Source organism: Vulpes vulpes, chromosome 14, assembly GCF_048418805.1.
Source record: "Vulpes vulpes isolate BD-2025 chromosome 14, VulVul3, whole genome shotgun sequence".
Classification (NCBI taxonomy): Eukaryota; Metazoa; Chordata; class Mammalia; order Carnivora; family Canidae; genus Vulpes; species Vulpes vulpes.
In genome coordinates, this window is record NC_132793.1 from 75,361,968 (window position 1) to 75,387,829 (window position 25,862).

A 25,862-nucleotide genomic window follows, 5' to 3' on the forward strand; every position below is an offset into this window, starting at 1 on the left:
TTCTTGTGAATTTTCTTCATAACTGCCTTGGAGTCTATAACATGAGGTTAATGGAAAAACATGTTAATAAACGTGTCTTTGGAAAGTATATTCAATCCTTTGGTTTAATAGTTTTTTGTAATTAGATAGTTCTAGGATATGCTTAGTATACTCATAAACTAAGTTACTAAGGCCATTGTGGCTCTATGAAATAATAGATTTTTTTCTCTCAGTATTTAGAGATTGAATATTAGTATTTGATAAATTATGTAAAGAACCATATCACTGGATATTTTCTGAGTCCAGGGAACAGTGGGACTATCTACCTATTCAGTTTCTTTTAAAGGATGTAGCTAAATCATTCTGTCATTCATTTCCATAATAATGGTTGGAAAGTCTTAGTTTCCATAGCAAGGAAAGGAAATGTACCTTATCTTAGTGGTCTTGCCATCTCCAGGACCTCTTAGGTGCCAAGCCCTGAACTAATATTAGACATAGTTTATCCATTTTGGTTTTTTGGAGAGAGATGTATATCTTAGGCAGAAATAATAAAGAAGAAAAATTATATACCTACATAAACTCCCTTCCCTTTTCCCCACTTCTCACTTAAAAGAAAAATACTGCTTTGAATATTTTTCCTGGAAAAGCTGCCTTACTTCTTTAAATCCTGCTGCCTTACTTCGTTAAATCCTGATACCTGCTGGATAGGTTTTTTTGTAAAGTGAGAAAAGATCAGTTCTCCAAGTTGGATATTTTTTCTTCTGCGAAGAGATCCAGTTTTCCTTGGCTATCTGATCATTTCTGTGGCCATGAGTTTTGGAATTTAGCAGAGTCACCATTTCCTATGGAAGAAGAGGATCTGCCATTTGTCCTGATAGAGAAGATGCAAATAATCCCTGACTAAGAGAAGAGAGTGACTAACATGGAAGAAAGAAACATGACAGTTCTAAAATATCCAGTCTTCACAGTTTTAAGTTTGAAGAGTCCAAAGTAGAAAGAACCTTTAAAGAAGATAACTTCAGAGTTAAAATTCCTTTTTATTCCTAGATAGCACTTAAGGTATCTCCATGTAGCAGAAGAAAGAAATGTTTTGCTCCTTTGGCAAAATGATATTATACAGGCATAACTTGTTTTATCGTGCTTTGCTTTATTGCACTGACTAGATAATGTGCTTCTTACAAATTGAAGGTGTGTGGCAACTCTAATTGAACAAGTCTACTGGCACCATTTTTCCAAGAGCAAATGTTCACTTCAGGTCTCTGTCATATTTTGGTAATTCTCACATTATTTCAAACTTTTCATCATTATTATTTGAACTACTGCAATCTCATTGAATTTTAACAGATGAGGAGTTCTTTTTATGGATGAGCAAAGAAAGTGGTTTCTTGAGATGGAATCTACTCCTGGAGAAGATGCTGTGAAGATTATTAAAGTGACGACAAAGGATTTAGAGGATCACATAAACTTAGGTGATAAAGCAGAGACAGGGTTGGAGAGGACTGACTCCAATTTTGGAAGAAGGTCTGTGAATAAAATGCTATCAAATAGCATCACTAACTACAGAGAATTTGTTGATGAAAGGAAGAGCCAGTCAGTGCAGCACAGTCCTTGTTGTCTGCTTTTAGGGAATTGCCTCAGCCATCTCAACCTTCAGCAACCACCACCCTGATCTGTCCGCAGCCATCAACATCGAGGCGAGACCCTCTACCAGCAAAAAAGATTAAAATGCTGAAAACTCAGATGATGGTTAGAATTTTTTAACAATAAAGCATTTTTTAATTAAGGCATGTACATTTTTTTTTTTAGATAATGCTTTTACACACTTAACAGACTACAGTATAGTGTGAACATAAATTTTATATGCCCTGGGACACCAGAAAACTCATTTGCCTCACTTTACTGTGATACTCGCTCAGTTTTGCTGGTCTGGAACAGAACCCTTCAGTATCTCTTTGCTCCACTTAATTTTCGGAAGGCTTGAAAGTCCTTCATAAAGAAAAATTCCTATTTGAGAATCAAAATAGCTTTATTCCTGATTTAAAAATTGTGGAAAATAATCAGCCTAATTTGCAAAGTAGAACTGTTTATACCTGTCACTTCCTTTAAGACTTAATGAAGCCATTTTCCTACATGTAATCTGATACTCTTGTATTGGTCCACTTCTTTTGTTGTGATATATGAGAACACTTTACTCCCCACCTCACAGGGATGTTGTGAGGCAAATTTTAAATGTTTCTAAGAAAAGTATAGAATTAATAACTCGACTGTTTCTTGTTGGTAGTTTCTATAATCATAAGATTTTGCTTATTTCTAAATTTACAAGTGCTTTTTTTATAGCTATGAATGGATATTAGGTATATTCCAATGGAAGTAAGATAATGAAGTTGTAAGTGATTTATCAATGAACATCGTTGTATAAATTTAAATGCATGAAACATTGCACTGATTTTTTAACAAAGAGCTTTATATAATTACAATTAAAGAAAAGCTAAAGTAAGTGTCTGGTTTCCCCTTTTTTTTAAATTGAGATTTAATTATTCATACCTCTTAGAAAAAAGGCAATCCAATTCATTAAATTCTAGTTGAAAAGAAAATGAATATGACAAGGAAATAGATAAAATTGGGATCCCTGGGTGGCGCAGCGGTTTAGCGCCTGCCTTTGGCCCAGGGCGCGATCCTGGAGACCTGGGATCGAATCCCACATCGGGCTCCTGGTGCATGGAGCCTGCTTCTCCCTCTGCCTATGTCTCTGCCTCTCTCTCTCTCTCTCTGTGACTATCATTAAAAAAATAAAAATTAAAAAAAGGAAATAGATAAAATTAAAGAAAAAAAGTGAAAATCTCGAAACAAGGTTCAAGCATACAGAGATGCCCAGAATTTAGACTTCGATAAAAGCTGAGTTACTGTTAACACGGTTAACACAGATAAAACTCTGTGTTACTAGGTAGAGGTGAAATCTTAGTAATACTTGGATAAAAATAAGATTATTGGGGATGCCTGGGTGGCTCAGTGGTTGAGCACCTGCCTTTGGTTGAACGTTTGCCCCAGGATGTGATCCTGAGGTCCCAAGATTGAGTCTCACATCGGGCTCCCTGCATGGAGCCTGCTTCTTCCTCTGCTTCTGTCTCTGCCTTTCTCTCTGTGTGTCTCTTATTAATAAATAAATAAAATCTTTTAAAAAGTTTTAAAAAATAAGATTGTTGTAATAGAAATTTGATAAGCATTTGCTTCATATGATAGCAGAAGGATCCAAAAGAAAACTTGCATAAAGGAAAATTAGGTAAAATTCATGCATAGAAAATTCTTGATAGCCTACAGAATTTGGTTTCATTTGTACAGTTTTATTTTCATAACATATTTTGGGAAGTAATTATATAGCATTTTCTGTTCCACGTAAATCAACCCAATTTTTGCAAGTGAAAACATAGTTACAGCATGTGCATTATCGGATAATGACACCCAGAGTGAGGCTTTAAAATTGCTATAAAATATTCACTTCTGCTTTGTTCTCACTGTCATAGTATCAAAAGGCAAGTCAATTCAAAGTGAATTTAGGGAATCAAGCTTATAATCTGTATTTGAATTTAGAAAATATTTCCTACATTACCATATTATTTAAATATTTATTTTATAAATTATTCCAAATGCTGTAAAAAGGAGAATAGATATATAGTCCTAGGTTAAGTATGTTGAGATCAAGAAGCACTCAACCTCACAATGTTGTATTTTTGTATTCGTCACTTTTTCAAAATGTAATAGCTTTAGTTGAGCCTTACATATTTCTCTTTACCAGTCTGTTCCCTAATGTGATATGTACTACAGAGTTCACTCATGTTGTTTAATTTGTTATTTAACTTTAGTAGGAGTGGGAACTATACAAAGGGCTATTTATTCAGCTAACTCCGTTTGTCCCTGTAATCTCTCCCTCCTTTACTAATTTTATAATTTGCCCTCATTTAAGAGTTTTATGCATACATTCATATCCATTGATATGAATGATATAAATTGGTTCATAGTGTATTATTGATCCATAGGATACAGTGTGTCATTCTGTATTTAGTTTAGTGCTCATATACTTGATTACTGCAGCAAGAATAATCTTTGGAAATTCTAACCTCAGAATAATGAGAAAAACCCTATGTTAACAGCTAGTTTGAGGGTTGTAATGAAATTATTGATAAAATGTTATGTATAAGCATTTACAAAAATAGAGTTCCTTGGGAGCACCTGGGTGGTTCAGTTGGTAAAGTGACCAACTCATGATTTAAGCTCAGCATTGTCTTGAGATTGAGCCTTGCATTGGCCTCCGTGCTCAGCTGGGAATCTGCTTGAGATTCTTTCCCTCTGCTTCCACCCCTAGCCCCATCCCTACCCCATGCCACCAGCTCACGCTCTCTCTACCTCTCTAAAAATATATAAATATTAAAAAAAAGAAACTCCTCTAAAAATAATTCTGAACCTGGTTTCGGTTGCCCCTACTGATTTTTTTTAAACACCAAATATGGGGATCCCTGGGTGGCGCAGCGGTTTGGCGCCTGCCTTTGGCCCAGGGTGCAATCCTGGAGACCCGGGATCGAATCCCACATCGGGCTCCCGGTGCATGGAGCCTGCTTCTCCCTCTGCCTGTGTCTCTGCCTCTCTCTCTCTCTCTCTCTCTATCATAAATAAAAATTTTTAAAAAAAATGTTTTTTAAAAAAAATAAATAAACACCAAATATGGAATCTAATACTGAGAAGTTATTTTTTTACTAAAAATTTTAGAGAAAGTGTGCCTTTTTTTCTAAAGCAGTCCCAAAATATGATAGTATCTGATATATGTGCCCTTCTAAACAATCTGTCATAGGACAGATTAAAGTTGGTGAACATGTGCTTCAGAAATATGAAGAAGTATGACCATTATTAGTCATTAACAGTTACTTTTCTGATCTTTAAAATTTAGAAGGGCTATCTTGTATCAGTGCCCATTTAATATGGAAACAGTTTAGAAAATGAATGCATCCTGAACCTGATTTAATTCTAGAGAGAATAATTTCCTGGGAAGAAATGTGAATAATATAATGGTTCTATGATCATTGTATTGGTCTCTAAAAATAAAGCACATTCTTACCATAATATCCATCTCAAAAATAAAGGGATGAACTTGGGTTTTTGTGGCCATGCCACCAGTAGTATCCATTTTAGGCAAATTACTTCATCTCTGTAAGCTAGTTTCCTCATCTGTGAAATGAAAGAGAGAAGTAATGATTCCTAAGGCCCTTTCTTTTAATAATCTAAATGATCTTGCCATTAGTCAAGAAAATAAGATGTCCTCTTATGATCTCCTGTGGCTGGGCATGAGCTTTAGTACCAAGTTTATAGCGATTAAAAACATTGATAATATTACTATGCTACCTAAAATAATTATATATGAGTCAAATTAACCATATCTATCTTAAATAGAAATTTAGGAAAAAGCAGTATAAGTATAGTATCCTCCTATGCTTCTGCGTTATGTGCACACATAATTACAATCATTTAACTTCCTTCCAGATGTCACTATAGATTCAAAATATGTGATCAATCCATCAGTTAATACTTTCCAACCATAGATCCATTTCAAATTAGAGCACTAGCACTAAGAGAGATAACCATAACATCATAATGTCCGAGAATGGAATATTGTAATAGAATACATTTTTGAACTCTAATGCTATCTAATAACCAGACTTAGAGATTGAAACTCATAGTAATTAAATCTTTACTTGGGAATGGACTTTAGGAATATTAAGTCATAAACAATAAACTGAAAGAAACTTGCTGTATGTAGTCACACACTTTGAAACCTGGGACTTCACCACAGGAAAATAGTGAAGTCTGACATGCTGTCTTGGAAAAGTAGGATGTAAGAATTTATTAAGTAATATATTGCTATACCTGGAAGTAATAGTGTAGGCATTTAGCACTTCAAATAGTGTTGTTTAATGTCCTACCAGTGAGTCACACCTCACAAATACAAGTTGTAAGCTAATTTATAGAAAGAAAGCATTATGCCCCAAAAAGCCAGAGAAGACTACTCCTTGCTTTTAAATCACAAGGTCAGCAATACCAATTGAGAGAAAAATCATCTTTGTTCTTCTTTATTCATTCTTCTTCCTGAAGAGATTATCTTGTAATAGTCCATATATTTCAGTTCAGAACTTTGTGTGTTTTAAGATTTTTATTTATTCATGAGATATAAAAAGAGAGAGGCAGAGACACAAGCAGAGGAGAAGTAGGCTCCCCGCAGGGAGTCCAATGCAAGGACCTTGGGATCACGTCCTGAGCTGAAGGCAGAAACTCAACCACTGAGCTACCCAGGCGTCCCTCAGTTCAGAACTTTGAATGCTAGGCTCACCCTGCTATTCATAGTACTTCTAACGATTAGGTGGTATGGTATATATGGAAATTTATTCATTAAAGGTCCTACACGGGTTTCTATTTTTAAACCTTTGTGTTTATAATTTTTAATTTTTAATCTATTTTATAGGCATCGTATGAGAAGATGAATAGGTCTAATTTTGCCACTTTTTAGAGAACAGACTGGAATGTAAGGAGGTTAGAGAATTTTTCTAAGATCTATAGACACCAGAATTAGAATTTGACTCTAACCATTGGCTTTTCTGTCCCAGTCTTTCCCAAATCTATCTTGAAATTTTTAGTCTCTGTATGGAGACAAAACTTGGAAAAGATGGTAATTGACAAAATTCATTCATTATTTGGCACAAAAATAGCTTATGAATCTTTAAATACATGATTGAAATTCACCAATAAGTAGGTCTATAGGCATTTGATTTATTAGAGAACATACGATGTATTGAGGTTAAGTCAACAGGGTCATGTTGATACTCTGTTTTCATTGACAGGATTTAACAGGATTTAGTATGTATTCTTGGTGTGTGTAGTCATAGTATTCTTTAGAGCCTGCAAGCAGGGTAAAATATTTAGGTAATCTTAGATTTGAGTAATTTGTAATTTGTACAGTAATTATACAGTAGTTTGTATTGTATGTTTACTGTGTACACATACATAATATGCTTTCTTTGCTCGTTAGTCTTTTGATACAATGATAAGTTAAGAATGTAATCTAGGTGTTTACCAAGTAGCTGGCTAACAGTTTTAATTCTGCTTAGAGCAAAGCTTTATGTTTCCAAGACCATTGTGGCATGAGCAAACATTTGAAACACATGTCCTAGAGTTTTCAGACCTGCATATAATGATCTGACAACGTCTAGAAAGGGCTCCATAACAAAAGTCATTTCTTGGGAGCAGCAAGTTGAAATTTGTAAATAGCTTCAAAGGTAATCTGCAAAATATGGTCGTAGGCCCTAAATAGTTTAAAAGTAGGTTCTAGGGCAGCCCAGGTGGCTCAGTGGTTTAGCGCCGCCTTCAGCCCAGGGCGTGATCCTGGAGACCTGGGATCGAGTCCCACGTCAGGCTCCCTGCATGGAGCCTGCTTCTCCCTCTGCCTGTGTCTCTGCCTCTCTCTCTCTCTCTCTCTCTCGAATAAATAAATAAAATCTTAAAAAAATAAGAAAATAAAAATAAATAAAAGTAGGTTCTAAATTTTATTTGAAGATAAAGAGGTTAAAGGTAGTTCGATAAACCTGTAATCCTAAAACCACACATCCATAGGCTGGGAGCACCTGCAAGGTACTATTATTTTTGTGAAGTATCTTTATATGTATGTATATATACATGTGTAATCTCCTGGATTAAGAATCATTTAACTAAAAGTTATGTATGTAAAATTGCCATGAAGCACACACACAATCAGAGGTCAAACTAAGCATGACCAGTTATTTCTTGCAGTTATCCACATACAGGTTCATTTTAATACTCATTGTTCAAAATCTAGAATTTATTAAGCAGGTCTGTGAGCCAAGACAAAGTGAATAAGTTTGTCCTTGAAAAGTTTTGTGAGGCAGAATGTATAAGCAGTGTGATAGTGATCCATTGAGTGCTCTGGAAGCCATGAAGAGCCTCATCTCTCTCCCCATTGCTACTAAAAACACTGCAGATCTCAGTTTGCTTTACCCTTTTTTGACTTTGGAGTGTCAGGTACTGAATAAGAAAAAAGTCTCAGTTCTCATGGTATTTAAATAGGGGAGTTAGAAAAATAATTACATAACAATTACATAAATAACTGCATGATTACTGTTATGAAAAGTGTCATGAAAGAAAAGATCAAAGGGAGAGGAGAGAGCAGGTGTTGTTATGGCTGGATCAGAGGAAGAGGCCCCTTGAGGACTACACATCACTTTTACTTCCAGAGAAGAGATATTGGTCTAGGAGAGAGAGGAAGGAGCACCCAATAGAGGGAAGAGCATCTGCTTTGGCCTTCAAGCACTAAGGTGTTTAGTGATTTCATCTGAGGTCACGGTAATGACAGTGGAAAGAAATGGTAGAGAAAGACTGACCTGGAAGAAATAAGAGAATTGTTCACTTTGTAGCATTGAGAACAAAGGGCTAGAAATCAAGATGATTCAAGCCCACTAGCTTTTAAGCCTTTTGAGAACAATAGCTATGCTGGTTCGTCCTTACATTGTCTGATACATAGGTGTGCAATAAGCAATTATTGAATCAGGTGACTAGTTAATTGTTGCTTATATATTAGATTTTTTCTGACAGGGTAGAAATTCCTTTGATAAGAAAAATGTCATATACATCTATAACTCCCAAAATATTAGATCCATAAAAAGCAGTAAATACTTTTGATTTATCACTTTTTGCTTGAGTTGTTCAGAAATTGTTCAAACTGATAGCCTATTTAGTTCTCCAGTAACGGTTAAAATGCTAGCATCACATGACTAAGTAAATTAGAAATGCAAATCTTAATGCTTTGATAGAAAATGAACGAACACCTCTTTTTTTTTTTTTTTTTTTTTTTAAAGATTTTATTTATTTATTCATGATAGACATAGAGAGAGAGAGAGGCAGAGACACAGGCAGAGGGAGAAGCAGGCTCCATGCAGGGAGCCCGACACGGGACTCGATCCCAGGACTCCAGGATCGCACTCTGGGCCAAAGGCAGGCGCTAAACCACTGAGCCACCCAGGGATCCCCATGAACACCTCTTTAATTACTTTATCTTCTTCTCCAAATAGTGCCTAAGAGCCAAAATACATAAATGCCCAAATTTTATAAAATTTGGTTTTTGGTTCTTAGTTGCTAAGAATTTTAAGGAAGAAGTACTTCTGGCTGTGTTGTAAATCCACAGTATCACTTAGCACACTGTCGAATAAAGATCTTCCATGTAGTGTAGTGCTCAGGGTATCAGTATATAGAATCTGAAATTAGTTTTTCTTCCTTGAATTTATTTGATCACTTTTATAAAAATGCATCGGAAAGAGTTAACTATACTCTCAGAAAACCACCAGTTTTAAGTTACATATAGTTGCCACATGTCATGTCAGTGTAATATAATTCTTGAAAAACTCAATGTAAAAGCTAGCTTTCTAGATCTATATTTGCAGAGTAACTCCAAAGCATTTTTTTTTTCTGGTTTTGAGATACGATTACATACAAAATTGTGTAAGTTTAAGGTATACAGTGTATTACCTTGATACACATACATTGCAATATGACTGCCACCATAGCATTAGCTAACTTAACTGTGTCATGTCCTATTATTACCATTTCTTTTTCATGGTGAGAACATTTAAGATGTACTCTCAGCAACTTTCAAGTGTAGAGTACAATATTAGTAATTTTTAAAAAAGATTTTATTTATTTATTCATGAGAGACACAGAGAGCAGAGACACAGGCAGAGGGAGAAGCAGGCCCCATGCAGGGAGCCTGATGTGGGACTCAATCCTGGGACCCCAGGACCACACCCTGGGCCAAAGGCAGGCACTAAACCTCTGAGCCACCCAGGGATCCCCAATATTAGTAATTATAATCACCGTGCTGTATGCTAGATCCACAGAACTTACTCATCTAATAGCTGGAAGTTTGTACTCGTTGCCCAACATCTCAATCCCTTTTCCTGCAGCCTCTGATAACCACCATTCTAGTCTGTTTCTATGCTTTTTTAGGATTCCACATATATGTGGTATCATAACAGTATTTGTCTTTCTCTGACTTCACTTATCAAAACATGCTCGGTGTTCACCCGGGTTGTTGCAGTCAGCATTTCCTTCTTTCTCATGGCTGAATAATATTTCACTGTGTATATATACCATGTGTTTGTCCATTCATTCACTGATAGACACTTAGGTCATGAGAAAAAAAAAAATCACCAGTCATTACAAGCTCATAAACTGAAGCAGTTACATAAAGGATTCACTATACGGGCAAACACAATGTATATGATAAAAGCTCCTCTCAACATTGGCATATGTGCTTGTTTGAGGTGGTTTTCTGAAAGCTGTTAATAAATCAAGTAAACCTTAGAAGCATATTTTAGTGCTAAGAGCCTAGTTTTAGTAGAATGTGTGTTCATTTGTAGAAAACAGCTTAGCAGATATTAGTAGAAGGATGTGAAGTAGTTCCACAGGTATTCATGTTTATATGTGTTATAAAATTATTTGCTTTTCATGTAAATATAAGCAAAACATGAGGTCATGCATCTCTATAATATACAGTCTGATTTTGAGTAGTGACATGGGTGTCTATTTTCATATCCTCAAAAAGAAATATAGATATCCTACTTTATTCCATCTTCATTTGTAACCATTCTCTGCTTTGAAATTTGAAATATGTTTTGCATATTTTGTTGTGATGTCGAAGGCCTTTGGAGCAACACGTGAAATCTGTTTCATTCCATACTTTACCAGACTATCCAAGGATTTGAAGCCAACTTTGACATTTTCATTTCTGATTAGTATAATCTGATTATCACTGATTTTTATTCATATTCTGAGCTATTGAGAAGTAGTCACTTAGTTTTCAGTGATCTCTACATAGCATTCTCAATACTTTTATATATGACCACATATAGTCAATTGTAGATTATGTGTAAGGTAATAGTGCTGGGGAATAGCACATGTGAAAAAAAGATTGTATAGTGTAGTTGCAAAAATTTTGAAGAGGCAGGAATCTTAATTTGAGTCCTTACTATTGCCAATATAGGGAAGATAGGAAGTCCCCATCTGTTTCAGCATTTGGATTTAATAGTCTGGGTTATTCAGTTGCTTAAGCTTGGCTTAAATGAAGCCCAAGTCAGTGGTCTTGAATCATATATGATGACTTTACACAGAGAAAACTTCAAAAGTCACAGATTATAAAAGAGGATATTAGATTAAGGGGAACTAAGTTTATGGGATGGATATGCTCAAGTCTGTGACTGTTACTAGATGCAAACACAATGCAAATATACTGCTGACAGAGCTTTCAGTTGTATCATCCAGTGGTGACTCTTGGTACAGCCAGTCATCATCACTGTGGCCAGTAAAGTTGATTCCTAGAGTTAATAATAAACTTTCACTTCCATGCAGGCTAATCAATCAGGTTTTAGAGAGAAAACGAAAAAATCCTCTGTTGAGAATAGCCAGTCAATGGTGGATTAAGCTATTATTAATTCTGAGCTATATTCTTAAATACTTACATACCTATCACCATCTAACCCTCCCTAAAGTTCATTTGCATAATGCTTTTGATCAGGACCCTTTTGCAATTTATTTGCATAGCTCATATGCATTTAACTAAATGGAGTTTGGTAATGATGATTTTTTCAACTAATACAGAAATAGTTGCAAGTAAAATTTTGTTCATGCTGTTACCCAAACATACAAGTAATTTGAAGTTATATCTTTTGATTCTGGCCGTTCCCCCTGCTGGTGCTCTCTTGCACACTCTCTCTCTCTGTCAAATAATAAATAAAATCTTTTAAAAAAAAATTGGGGACTCCCTATGGCCTCTTCACCTTGTATTTTCATTCTGTGGTCACAGCTCCCTTAAGGCACATGGCAGGAACCACGGAAGTCTCTACGTCAGGCGAGGATTGCACATATGTTAGAGTACAGAGCCATCTCCAGAGAGTGCTGCTAAAGCATATAGATATGCTTCTGTTATGGTAGGAGCACAGTTATGGGAGCCAAGGGATTTCTAAGGGCCTGTTTTTAGTGGGTTTATGAGTCCTTCCATTTTAGTAAATAAAAATGGGGCAGAGCTAGACTTTTTATGCCCTTCAAAATCAAATGGGAATTTTGCACAGAAGTGCAGGATGTTTTACAAGGTAACCCTAATATAGTTCAGATTCAGATTTCATCTTCTCTTCTCTGCTCGCATAATCAGAAATCAACCTTATCACGTTATAAGTATCATTTCTGTGTTTCTCACTTCTCCATTAACTTGATAAATTTATCCTGAGCTCTACATCAAAGGTTTAATCTTATTATAATAATACATCATAGTACCTAAGGATAATGACAGATGTATTATAAATAATATCTCCATAGTACCTAAGGATGATGACAAAAATCATTGAATATGTGCCTGGTGCGTTTTGATTTAAATTACACCTCTTTAAGTTATTTACATCACTATTCAAAAACATCAACCTTAAAATATTTAATATTTAAATCTTTTAGCATTTTTATAGCTCACTGAACGATCTTTCAAGATTCCTTATTGCATGTACAAATACAGAAGGTACTAATATTTGAGTGTCTATTATGTTCTTTCTTTAAGGTTACTTTAATACACTCTTTATTCCTCAGAATCACCCAGTGAGGATAGTATTAATCATAATTTTATAGATGAGGAAACTGAGGCCAAAGGAGTTTGAATAACGTGCCCACAGTCCCATAACTAGCAAGTGGCTGGAGCCATCATTTCAACCAAGTCAACAGACTCCTCAGCTTGTGCTTTTTTTTTTTTTTTTAAAAGATTGTATTTCTTTACCCATGAGACACACAGAGAGGCAGAGAGAGACACAGGCAGAGAAGAAGCAGGCTCCATGCAGAGAGCCTGATATGGGACTTGATCCTGGGATTCCAGGATTATGCCCTGGGCCACTCAGGCATCCTGGCTTTTTTTGTTGTTGTTGTTTAATTGAGATACAGCACTATATTAGTTGTAGGTGTACCCGAGCCCATATTTTTAACCACTCTTTCACAGTTTGTTCTTGTTTAGTGTATACATTTAATGAAATTCTTTATTTCTATTCAAAGCAATTTCTGTTTAAAGACTGATAAAGGTATGGTTATACATTTTAAAATAATTTGTTTCAGATTAATTTTATAACTTAGAAAAATCACTGCTGTTTCTTTTTTAACTAAGTAAAATTCTACATTTTATCTGATCTCAGATGCCTTTGATAAGACATACCATTATTTTATGTACTAACAAGAATAAAACATTGTCAATTAAACTGTGACTATAACAGCTCTTTCCGACTTCTTAGACACATATCAATATACCTATAATACTTTTTTTTACTTTTTTTTTTCCTGTAACGCTTTTATACGTATGTAGTATATGTAGAATAAGTGGCTTAAGGTGTTCTGCTGCTTTCATTGTACTCAGAGTCCACCTCTTCTGATTCACTTTTGACTGTATGTCCACATTTTTCAACCCAGTGTTCTTTTTGGGGGCTGTTAATAATACTGGAGATACAGTCTTTCTTGTCTCTGAGATTTTTTTCTAAGCCATTGTTTATTAACAGCTTTAATACATAAATTCCATTTCAGTTCTAAACACCGTATTTTCCAGAGTGTGATTTCTGGTTCCCTGCAGGGACTGTTGTTTTTTGTTTTTGTTTTTTTTTATGATACTCACAGAGAGAGAGAGAGGCAGAGACAGAAGCAGGCTCCATGCACCGGGAGCCTGACGGGGGACTCGATCCTGGGTCTCCAGGATCGCGCCCTGGGCCAAAGGCAGGCGCTAAACCGCTGCGCCACCCAGGGATCCCGGGACTATTTTTAAAACTTAATCAGCAGTGTACCTTCATGTGTTTACCAGGAGCCATCAGTTTCTATATTGCGTGTCAGCAGGCATGCCAGGTTGTGTGCAAAGATGATGGATTCTGAGGAAGGAATCTGAGCTGGAAAGTAAGATTTGGGGGTGGTATCAAGGCGTACATTGACAGCAAGGATCAGAGGGGCAGCATTTAGAAGCAGGTCCCAATAGAACTATAAGGATCAGAACAGTGGGAACATCTGATAAGAAGATCCCAAGGATAAGGAAACTGATGAATTGCCAAATTTACAATAAGCTTTGAGGGAAACCTTGTTAAGCATTTAGGCACATTGAGATTTTCAGCTGTATCTCATAGAACGAGCCTTTAGTTTATAAGTGGAACTAGCTTGGGGCCAATAGGCCAACAGGGGAGCACCTAGCTCCGGAAGTGGCATGCATGTAGGTTGAAGTCCAGGTTAGTTGCTTCTGTGCTCACAGGTGCGAAGGAAGAGTAAGGAGACAAACTGCCAGGCTGTCTTTAGACAGGGCAGCGTTGGCAGCGCTTGAGTCACTCTCTGACTTTCATAGTGAGGGTGACCTCACTACCAATACGAAGAATCATGTCCAGAAGTAAGTCTATTGCAACCTATTTTTAAATCCCCCTTTAAGGGATGCCTGGGTGGCTCAGCGGTTGGGCGTCTGCCTTCGGCTCAGGGTGTGTGGTCCTGGGATCCGGGATCAAGTCCTGCTTCGAGCTCCTTTGTGGGGAACCTGCTTCTCCTTCTGCCTGTGTCTCTGCCTCTCTCTATGTCTCTCATGAATAAATAAATCTTTAAAAATAAATAAATCCCTCTTTAAAAGCTTATCTGGATATTTTTTTACAGTTCTACATAATTAGCATGCTTAGGAATTATATGCATGGGTCTACCATTCTGGAGACTGATGGTGGATCTGGGCCCTGGGGCATGAGAGAGAGGCAGCTTTTTAAAATTCTGTAACTGACCATTCACATAGAGGATTCACTTCGTAGGTTAAATAAGTAAGTGCATTGCTCATGCATTAGACTCTTTGTTACATTGTCTGTCTATTCGTTAGGCTATCCTTTTTCTTCTAGACTTTACATAACTAATTTAATGAAGTTTGCTACTTTTTTGTAGAACTCTGACTTTAGTTAAAGGAAACCTGTAAAATTCCAGTTTAAGGAACCTTTCAGATGATGTCTTGGGAATGTTTTGAATTGCCTCATCTGACTAGTAGATCTGAAGCCAACAGGAAACCGGCTGGTCCTTTCTGAAGGGAAACTTTACCAGTCACAAGTATAAAGAATTATTTTGCTCTTATTCCAGCAGAGAGACATGAGATCATAGTGGTATTTCAATATCTCTTCTGACTCACTGGTGTCTCCAACTAAACAAGTTACTGTATTCTTTGTGAACAATTTACGTAATGGGAAACTATCAAAACTGTACCTGTAACAAAGAACCAAATTAGCAGGCAAAGTTAGAAACCTAACATTTTTTTAAACAAATATCCCTGAACTGTATGGTGCTAATTTGAAACGTTGGTATCAGCTTTAATCCCAAGGTATTCACTGTTGTTAAAAAATCAATCAAATGGGGGGAGGAAAGGGCTATCTTAAAATGGTAAGAAAGGAACACTTTTTTCAAAATTGTAACAGTATGCAAAGTATTTAAAATTATATGTGAGGTTTGAGCACATCTGAGTTAACTGAGATAGGTCACATGTAAAACTTCCTTCAGGATACTTACTCTTTGGAATTCACCGTAAGTTGAAATTGTGTAGGGTATTCTAATATAATAGATGATGAGGGGAATACATTAAAAAAACTATAAAGAGGAAACAGGACAGGAATACATTAAAAAAACTATAAAGAGGAAACAGGACAGATTGACAAAAATAAAAAAATATTTCATTTCCTAAATTGTATTTCACGTGGTGCTCTAGATTATTAAAGGAGCAGCTCATAAAGTAGAAGATGCAAGCATGTTCTAAAAGATTCAAATTTACCAACAAAGTTAAAATTTTGGTTGATACTGCAAAATAGCCTTAAAAATGTATTTATTTACTTTGGAATCAAGTACAAGAAAATGCAGAAACACTAAACCATTGAACTGTTCTCTCCTCTAGTACTCCAAGATTATTAAGTCTCAAATTGTTATGTTTTATTGTGCTCTTGTACACTGTGCATAAATGTATTTGGTATGACCATTTTCTTCAGCATTCACCTGTTTGTTAAAATGCAATCAGCAGGACTTTGGGGCTCTGCAGAGTAAAGAAGAAAAAGGTTAATGGGAATCTACTGGACACCTTACCTGTGGCCAGATCTCACTACTTGATATATAGGGCCTCAAGACATGTTTAGGGAAATGAAGTAGACAAGTTCGTAGTATAATGAGATTTAATACCTTCACGTTTTTCTGTCCTATTCCAGAGTCATCATTTCAGTGGCTTCCTACCCAAAACTAATTTTTAATTTGCCTTATCTATAGCCCATTCCTTTCCTATATGTATCCCTGCCTCTATAATCCTACTTCTCCTGTCTACTTCTTATCACCATCTACAGATGCCCACTAACCTCCTTCCTTTTTTTGACTCTTTTATTATGTGTTTCCTGCCCACCCAGTCTCCTCCCATGCCAACAAATACAGGCATGAATGGAGCAGCTTAGAGTCCATTCTACCAGTCTAAGACCTTTCCAGCTCTTACCCTTTGTAATCCTACAGTCACAGAAAGTGTATTTAAGAGTGCTCAGAAAGGCTTTTTTTTTTTCCTTTTGGTAATGTGATAATTTTTTAATTGAAGTACAATTTATATATATAATAAAATTCACTCTTTCTGCTTACTGTACAGTTTTATCCATTTTGATATTTGTATAGTTGTGTAGACACCAACACAAAGTAAAGAAGAGCTCTGTTGTCCCCTAAAATTCTCTCCTGCTCTTTGGTGTAGTAGACTTCTATCTCTATCCCCCAGCCACTGGCAACCAAGGATTGCTTTTCTATCCCTATGGTTTTGTCTTTTCTGTAATGCCATAAATGGAAATCATATATTATGTAGACTTTTTTCCCCCTTTCTTAAAAGGGAAAGCACCTGAGTAGCTCAGTCAGTTAAGCGTCTGATTCTTGATTTTAGTCAGGTCATGATCTCAGGATTGTAAGATCAAGCCCTGTGTTGGGCTCCTGCTGAGCAAGGGAGACTGCTTAGGAGTCTCTCTTCCTCTGCCCCTCCTTGCCAACCCACTTCCCTACTCCCAGCTCATACATGTTCTCTCTCTCTCTCTCCCTCAAATAAATAAAATCTTAAAAAAAAAAATTTAAGTGATAAAATATGCATAGCCTAAAATTTATCATAACCAGTTTTACATGTACTGTTCAGTTAAGTATATTCACATTGTTGTAAGAACCAATCTGTAGAATTCTTTTCATCTTGCAAAACTAAAACTGTACCAATTAAACAACAACTTTCCATTCCTTTCTTCCCCCAGCACCTGGCAACCACCCTTCTACTTTCTGTCTCTCAATTTGACTACTCTAGGTAACTTTTTAAGTGGAATTGTATAGTATTCGTCTTTTCGTGACTGGCTTATTAGTTCAGTTAGCATGTTATCCTCAAGGTTCATTCATGTTGCAGCATGTGTCAGCATTTTCTTCCATTTTAAGGTTCAGTAATATCCCATGGCATGTATGTATAACATTTTGTTGGATATTTGAGTTGCCATTGGACATTTGGATTGCTTCTATATTTTGACTGTTGTGAGTAATGCTACTGTATGGATTATTTTGCAAATATCTTTTAGATGCATACTGAGAAATTGAATTACTAGATTACATGGTAATTTCATTCTTAATTTTTTGAGCAACTGCCATACTCTTTTCCACACTAGCTGCACCATTTTATATTCCCACCACCAGTGTACCAGGGTTCCAATTTCTCTGAATCCGCACCACTTGTTTTTTTTTTTTTTTTTTATAGTAACCATCCTAATGAATATGAAATGATTGGTATCTCACCATGGTTTTGACTTGCATTTCCCTAATGACTGGTGATGTTGAGCATCTTTGTTAGATCCTTTCTGGCCTCTTGGATATTTTTTGAGAAACATATTGAAGTCCTTTGCCCATTTTCTTTTTTTTTTTTTCTCTTTGCCCATATTCTAATCAGGATATTTGTTTTTTGTTGTTGAGTTATAAGAGTTCTTTATATATTCTGGATATTGACTCCTTATCAGATAAATAACTTGCAAATATTTTTTACTGTTATGTGGATTGTCTTTTCACTCCATCCTTTGATTCACAGAAGTTTTAAATTTTGCCATAGCCCAAATATATTGGGGGTTTTTTGTTTTTGTTTTTGCCTGTGCTTTTTATGTTCTATACAAAAAATCATTTCAAGTTCTCTGTCATGGAGCTTTTCCACCTATGTTTTCTTTTTAAGAGTTTTATAGTTTTAGCTCTTGCATTTAGGTCTCTGATCCATTTTTAATTTTTGCATATGGCATAAGACAGAGGCCCAACTTCATTCTTTTGTATGTAGGTATTCAGTTTTCCCAGCACCATTTGTTGAAAAGACCATCGTTTCCCTATTGAGTGATCCTGACAATCAGATCTGTGAAACTCAATCAACTCTATATGTGAGGGTTTATTCTGGCCTATCTGCTGTATTCCATTGGTTTGTATGTCTGTCTTTATGTCAGTACCATATTGTTTTGATTATTGTAGGTAGCTGTGTAATAAGTTTTGAAATCAGGAAATGTGAGAACTATGTTCTTTTTTTAAAGATTGCTTTGGCAGTTTGGAGTCCTTTGAGATGCCATGTGAATTTTAGGATGGATTTTTCTTTTTTCTGAGGTAACAATGTTGAGATTTTGATGGGGATTATATTGAATCTGTAGGTCACTTTGCTAGTATTGACGTCTTAAGTCTTCCATTCTGTGTGTATGGAATGTCTTTCTGTTTGTGTCTTTAATTTCTTTCAATCACCTTCTATAGTTTTCATTGTATAAGTTTTTTACCTCCTTGGTTAAGTTAATTACTAAGTATTTTATTCTAATGGATGCTTTTGCAAAGGGAATTGTTTTATTTCCTTTCAGCCTGTTCATGGTGTATTAGAATTAGAACTGGTTTTTTGTGTTGATTTTTGTGTCCCGCAGCTTTGCTGAAATCATTTGTTAGTTCTAATAGCCTTTTTGTGAAATCTTTAGGGTTTTCAACATATAAATCATGTCACCTGCCAACATATTTTTACTTCTTTCTTTTTAATTTAGACCTCTTTTATTCATTTTTATGCCGACTTATGCTGGCTAGGACTTTCAGTACCACTTTGAATTTGGAGTGGTGAAAGTGGACATCCTTGTCTTGTTTCTGATCCTAGAGGCAAAGGTTTCAGTCTTTCATTTTTTAGTCTGAGATTTAGCTGTGTGCTTTTCATATTTGGCCTTTATTACATTGAGGTAGTTTCCATCTAGTCCTCATTTATTTGAGGTGTTTTTTTTTTTTTTAAGATTTTATTTATTTGTTCATGAGAGACATAGAGAGTATGGGACATAGGCAGAGGGAGAAGCAGGCTTCTCACAGGGAGCCCAATGTGGGACTTGATCCCAGATCCTGGGATCATGCCCTGAGCTGAATGCAGATGCTCAACCACTGAGCCATCCAGGCATCCCTCAGTTAATTTTTATATGGGATATGAGATATGACTCAAGATTCTGTGGGAGGGGGGAGGGTAATCTAGTTGATTTAGCACCATTTGTTTAAAAGACTATTCTTTTGGATTTTATATAATAATCTTCATTTCAATCATTTCCAGATATTTTCATTTTTTTTGTGGGGATCCAATTTTCTGTCTGGTATAATATAAGAACTTACTTTAATATTTCCTGTAATATATTGTCTGGTGGTTATAAATTCCCTCACCTTTTGTTTGTCTGAAAAATTCTTGATTTCTAATTTTGATTGTTCAAATGATACTGATTTCTAAATTATACCAAAACAGGCATCCTGTTTAGGAATACTAACATTTTCCTGAACAGGTCCTTTGTAGATTCTCCAAGTTCGAGGTCTATATTTTGTACCTGAAATCTCTTGTATTTTGTATGCTGGATTGATTGATTTAGAGTAGAAATGAAGGAACGATAGATTCTTAATCAAGGCTAGTGTGAAATCCCATCCCAAATGTGAAATTCAGAATTCTTATATTTAAGAATTATATTAGTATTGAAAACTTAATTAAAATGTAATAGTTAAAGCATTTACTATTCATTATTTTAATTAAGTTAATCCTGAGTTGCTTTTGTGCTTCATAAAGGATACATTTTACCCTAATGAATACCTGTACTTTTTCATTTAGGTAGTCAGTGTGTTAGCTAAACTCACACAGATTGGCAAGCACTGGGCTGTCCTCATAGCGGAAGGATAGGTGGTGTAACTAGAAAATACTTGTTGGAGAAGACCTGGATCTGTGAAAGGGAAGAATGCGATCTTGTAAATTGATGCTGATGATAGAAAATTTAGGGCAAAAATTCATAGGAAGCAAAATGAAAATCTGATTGGGAGGAAGAAACCATCACCGGCAAGCTAGCTTGACTAGAACAGGAGATACACTGCATGCGCGGTGAAGATAGACAATCCAGGAAGATAGATTGATACCACCAAGCAATTAACTCACTTTCCATGGATGCTGATTGAGTGTCCCCCAAATTTAACTCAATTCTTACACTAACTACCTGGAGTTAGCTTCAGACTTTACAGACTAAGCATTCAATCCCATGATACTGCTTCTTCTTCAGATGCCAGTCTCAAGTCTGATTTGTTACCTATGCTTCTGATTGGCTATAAATTAGAGCATCTCACAACTCCCTCCCTAGTTTGATTAATTTGCTAGAGTTGGCTCACAGAACTTGGGAAACTAGTTTTACTTACTAGATAACCGGTTTATTATATAAGATATGAATGAACAGCCGGGTGAAATGATGCATGGGGCAAGATCCTGAAAGCAGGAGCTTTTTCCCTGTGGAGTTTGGGGCCTAGCACTTAAATGCTTTCTGGGTCACCAACATGGAAGCTCTTGGAAACCCATTCTTTTGCGGTTTTATGGAGGCTTTATGACACAGATATGATTGATAAACTCACGGGCCATTGGTGACTGATTGAACTTCCAGTCCCTTCCCCCTCCCTGGAGGCCAGGGGTTGGGACTGAAAGTTTTTAACCCTTTAATCAAGGTTGGTTCACCTGGCAGCCAGCCCCCACATCTTTGGGGGGATTCTAAAAGTCACCTCATTAATGTAAACTCAGTTGTAGTTGAAAAGGCTTTGTTTTGAGTAACAAGATATCCATTTAAACCTTTATAAAGTGATTTCTGGAACTGAGGACAAAAAAACAAATATAACAAAAGATGCCCCCAAGAGTTTGATATTTGCATATGTCAAGTGTTTAAATTAGTTCAATAAGGTTTTAGTTGTCAGGTTGAAGGGTCTATTTAAATAAAACTCATCTCTATAGGGGAAAAATGGTAGGTGGTTTTTAAAAAAATCTGTAAGTTAGAACAGGTGCATACTTTGCTCAGAAAAACTGAATTTGGAAAATCATTCCACACAAGACAGAATAGAAAAGAGTTTTCAAGAATAGAAGTGAGTTGTTAAATTAATAGCTTAGCTTATTGTTTGATTTTGTCCTTTCATGTTTGGATGAAATTTTCTCACTTAGTAAACTTTAGAAAATTTTTAAAACTTTTTATTTGAAACTAATAGATTTATAGAAAGTTACAAAAACTATGTAGAGAATTCCTCACCCCACTTCCCTTACTGTTAGCATCTTCCATAACCATAATAATTATCAAATTAATATCAATACAATACTACTAATAAACTGGAGACTTGTTTTCATCATTGTCCCTTTCTGTTCTAGGAACCTATCTGTTTGCATTTAATTATTTCTTCTTCTTCTCCACCATTCTGTTTCTGAGTTTTGTCTTCTCTTGACACTTTGGAAGAGTACCATCCAGTTATTTTGTAGAACGTCCCTCAGTTTGAGTTTATGTTTTCTCATGCTTAGAATGAGGTTATGCATTTTTGACAAGAATATCATAGAAATTATCTTGTGTTGGGCACCTGGATGGCTCACTTGGTTAAGCATCTGCCTTCAGCTCAATTCACAATCCCAGTGTCCTGGGATTGAGTCCTGCATGGGGCTCCCTGCTCAACGGGGAGTTTGCTTCTCCTTCTTCCTCTACTCCTCCCTCCTGCTCCTGCTTTCTCTTTCAAATAAATAAATAAAATCTTAAAAAGATTAAAAAATTAAAAAAATTAAATCTAAAAAAATTTATATCTTGTTTCTTTCCCTATGCATCATATTAGAGGGCTCATGATGCACATACATCTCATCATTAGTAATGAGCTTTAGAAATCTTGATGATAGGAGCTATGCTTTTTTTTTTTTTTTTTTTTTTTTTTTTGCTTTCTTTTATATAATACATATTAAAATTACTATGGGCAGCCCTGGTGGCTCAGCAGTTTAGCACCGCCTTCGGCCCAGGGTGTGATCCTGGAGACCTGGGATCGAGTCCCACGTCAGGCTCCCTGCATGGAGCCTGCTCCTCCCTCTGCCTGTGTCTCTGCCTCTCTTTCTGTGTGTGTGTCTCTCATGAATAAATAAATAAAATCTTTTTAAAAATAAATAAAATAAAATTACTATTAAAAATATCAGTCCAGAGCACCTGGGTGGCTCATTCAGTTAACTGTCCTACTCTTGATTTCAGCTCAGGTCCTGATCTCAGGGTCCTATAATCAAGCCCCATGCCCAGCTTCTTGGGATTCTCTCTTTCCTTCCCCCGCCCCTGCCATGTTTTCTCTCTCTCAAATAAATCTGGTTTGTTTGTTTAAGAAAAAAACATCTTTTTCTCTCAAATGAGGCAGTCCTTTCTTATAGGGACAGTTAGTGAAGGAATTATGAAGAGAGGAGTCTTCCCAATTAATAGAATTGTCTTTATAATAGAAAAATTGTCTTGGTTGAGGCAATTAACTTTGGATAGCTTATCAAGTAGAATAATAAATGAACCAATAGGCTATTGCTTTTAGTTCTTTTTTGTTCTATATGTGATACTGAAATTCTGTCAGAAATTAAGTCATAGGGAACTATTTCTAGGTGTAGCCTGTTATAATACCCAAAATAGAATTTATTTATTTATTTATTTATTTATTTATTTATTTATTTATTTTTTAGATTTTATTTTTTTATTATGAGAGACCCTGAGAGAAAGGCAGAGATATAGGGCAGAGAAGCAGGCTCCCCGTGAGGAGCCCAATGTGGGACTCAGTCCCAGGACCCTGGGATCATGCCACGAGCTAAAGGCAGATGTTCAACCACTAAGCCACCTAGGTGCCCCTGAAATAGATTCATTGTAACAATTTTTTAATATTTTGGGCATTTCAAAATTATGAGTAACGTGAAATAAATCAGTAGCAGTTTCAGAAGAAATACTACATTACATGTCCCAAACTTTCTGACATTGAAGCATCTTCATGTTTTACAAAGGAATGAAATTGTACTTTCTGGGTTTGATGCACTTAAAAAAATACAGTGCATTTGGTGCAGCCACTGTGGAAAACAAGTATGGATGTTCCTCAGAAATTAAAAATAGAAATACCATATGATCCATTAATTTCACTTCTGGTTATTTACCTAAAGAAAATAAAAATACTAATTCTAAAAGATACATGCACCCGTAGGTTTATTGCAGCAGTATTTGCAATAGCCAAGATAGGGAAGCAGCCCAACATCCATCAATAGATGAATGGATAAAGATGTGGTGTGTATATATATTACAATGGAATATTATTCAGCTGTAAAAACAAAAATGAAATCTTGCCGTTTGCAACAACATGGATGGGCCTAGAGGGTATTTTACATAGCAAAATACCCTCTTGAGAACAACAGAATACCATAGGATTTCAAGTATATGTGGAATCTAAAACAAAAACAAACAAATGGACTCATAAGTACAGAGAGCAAATTGGTCTCTCTGGTTACAAGAGAGAAGGGGAGTGAGGCAAAAATAGGTGATTAAAGGGATTTAGAGCAAACTTCTAATTAAAAAGTAAATAACAGGGATGAAAAGTACAGATTAGGAAATACAGTGAATAATATGATTATAACTTTGTATATTGACACGTAACTATACTTATCATAGTGAACATTTCGTGATTTATAATTATCAAATCACTTTGTTATATACCAAAACTAATATAGTATTATATGTCAACTATATTTTTATTAAAGATTAAAAATTTGGAAGAACGCATGGGTGGCTCAGTTGGTTAAGTGTCTGCCTTCGACCCAGGTCATGATCCCAGGGTCCTGAGATTGAGCCCCATGTTGGACTCTCTGCTCAGGGAGAAGCCTGCTTCTCCCTCTGCCCCTCCCCCTGCTTGTGTGCGCGTGCGCTCTCTCTCTCTCTCGCTCTCTCTCTCTCAAATAAATAAAATATTTTAAAAAGTAAATAAAAATAAATTTAAAAAAATAAATTTTGAATAATACCCACCTCAGATAAATACACAGTACATTATTAGGTTTTGCGTATAGATATTTTTCAGGATACAATGTTTATTCCTCAAAAGAGAATGGATAGAAACTCTTCCTTAGATATCTGTACCTGTCCTAATGAAGGTGGGAGCTAGTCTACATTAAGTCTACTACTTTGGTACTTTTTATATTTCTTCACTTGCTAGGTTTTCTTCAGCAGGAACCTTTCAGTGAAATATTTGTATTTATTCTTTTTGAGTTATCTTTGAAACATTTGTAGACTATAAAATCAGTAGAAGCAAGTACTGCTATACCTTCAAAGTGACAATATTCAGTGTAATTGATAGAATTTTCTTTTCTTTTAGTTCAGCAATCAGCAAACATTGGGAGGCTGAACTGGCTACCCTCAAAGGAAATAATGCCAAACTCACTGCAGCCCTGTTGGAGTCCACTGCCAATGTGAAACAATGGAAACAGCAACTTGCTGCGTATCAGGAGGAAGCAGAACGTCTGCACAAGCGAGTAAGTTCAGAGCTACTGCTGTCCATAGAAATTTATAGCTGACAGATTTCCCTGATCAGCAGAAACTCAGTAGATTCAGCACAAGGACATCTGGAGATACTCATTGATTGTTAGAACATATATATCGGGCAGCCCGGGTGGCTCAGTGGTTTAGCGCCGCCTTCTGCCCAGGGTGTGATCCTGGGGACCTGGGATCGAGTCCCACGTCGGACTGCCTGCAGGGAGCCTGCTTCTTCTCCCTCTGCCTGTGTCTCTGCTGCTTTGTCTGTCTCTCTCTCTCTTTCTTTGTGTCTCTCATGAATAAATAAATAAAATCTTTAAAATAAATAAATAAATAAATAAATAAATAAATAAATATTTTTCTATTCTGTCACTTACTGCCTGTGTGACCTTTGGTAAGGTATCCCTTTCTGCTCAGTATTCTCATCTATAAAATAGGAATAATAATATATAGTCTGTAGAATTGAGAAAATGAATCAACAAGTTTGCACTTAGTTGATGATAGATGCTTTTATTATTTTTATTGTTTGTTAAAGAAGGAACAACTTAAAAACATAGGTAAGAAATTCTTTATAAAAATTGCTTATACAAGGGAAGGGAGAAGAAATGGGTAGGAAATATCAGAAAGGGAGACAGAACATGAAGACTCTTAACTCTGGGAAACGAACTAGGGGTGGTGGAAGGGGAGGAGGGCAGGGGGTGGGGGTGAATGGGTGACGGGCACTGAGGGGGGCACTTAACGGGATGAGCACTGGGTGTTATTCTGTATGTTGGCAAATTGAACACCAATAAAAAATAAATTTATTATTAATAAATAAATAATAAATAAATAAATAATAAAATAAAAATTGTTTATACAATGAGGATAATGGATAGTGAGGTTTTCCTCACTATCCAAAAATAAAGCATTCTTGTGAAACCTTTCCTAAGCCGAAGTGGTATAAAGTGAAGAGTATTCCCTACTTTC

General features: G+C 35.9%; 1 protein-coding gene across 1 annotated transcript in view; it reads left to right on the forward strand.

The window, feature by feature from the left end:
* Positions 1 to 25,862, forward strand: part of HOMER1 (homer scaffold protein 1) — a 131,234-nt gene that overhangs the window by 79,499 nt on the left and 25,873 nt on the right. The window contains exon 6 of the mRNA XM_025998256.2: positions 24,739 to 24,895. Coding sequence (XP_025854041.1) covers positions 24,739 to 24,895 — 157 coding nt within the window. The remainder of the gene's footprint in view (positions 1 to 24,738; positions 24,896 to 25,862) is intronic.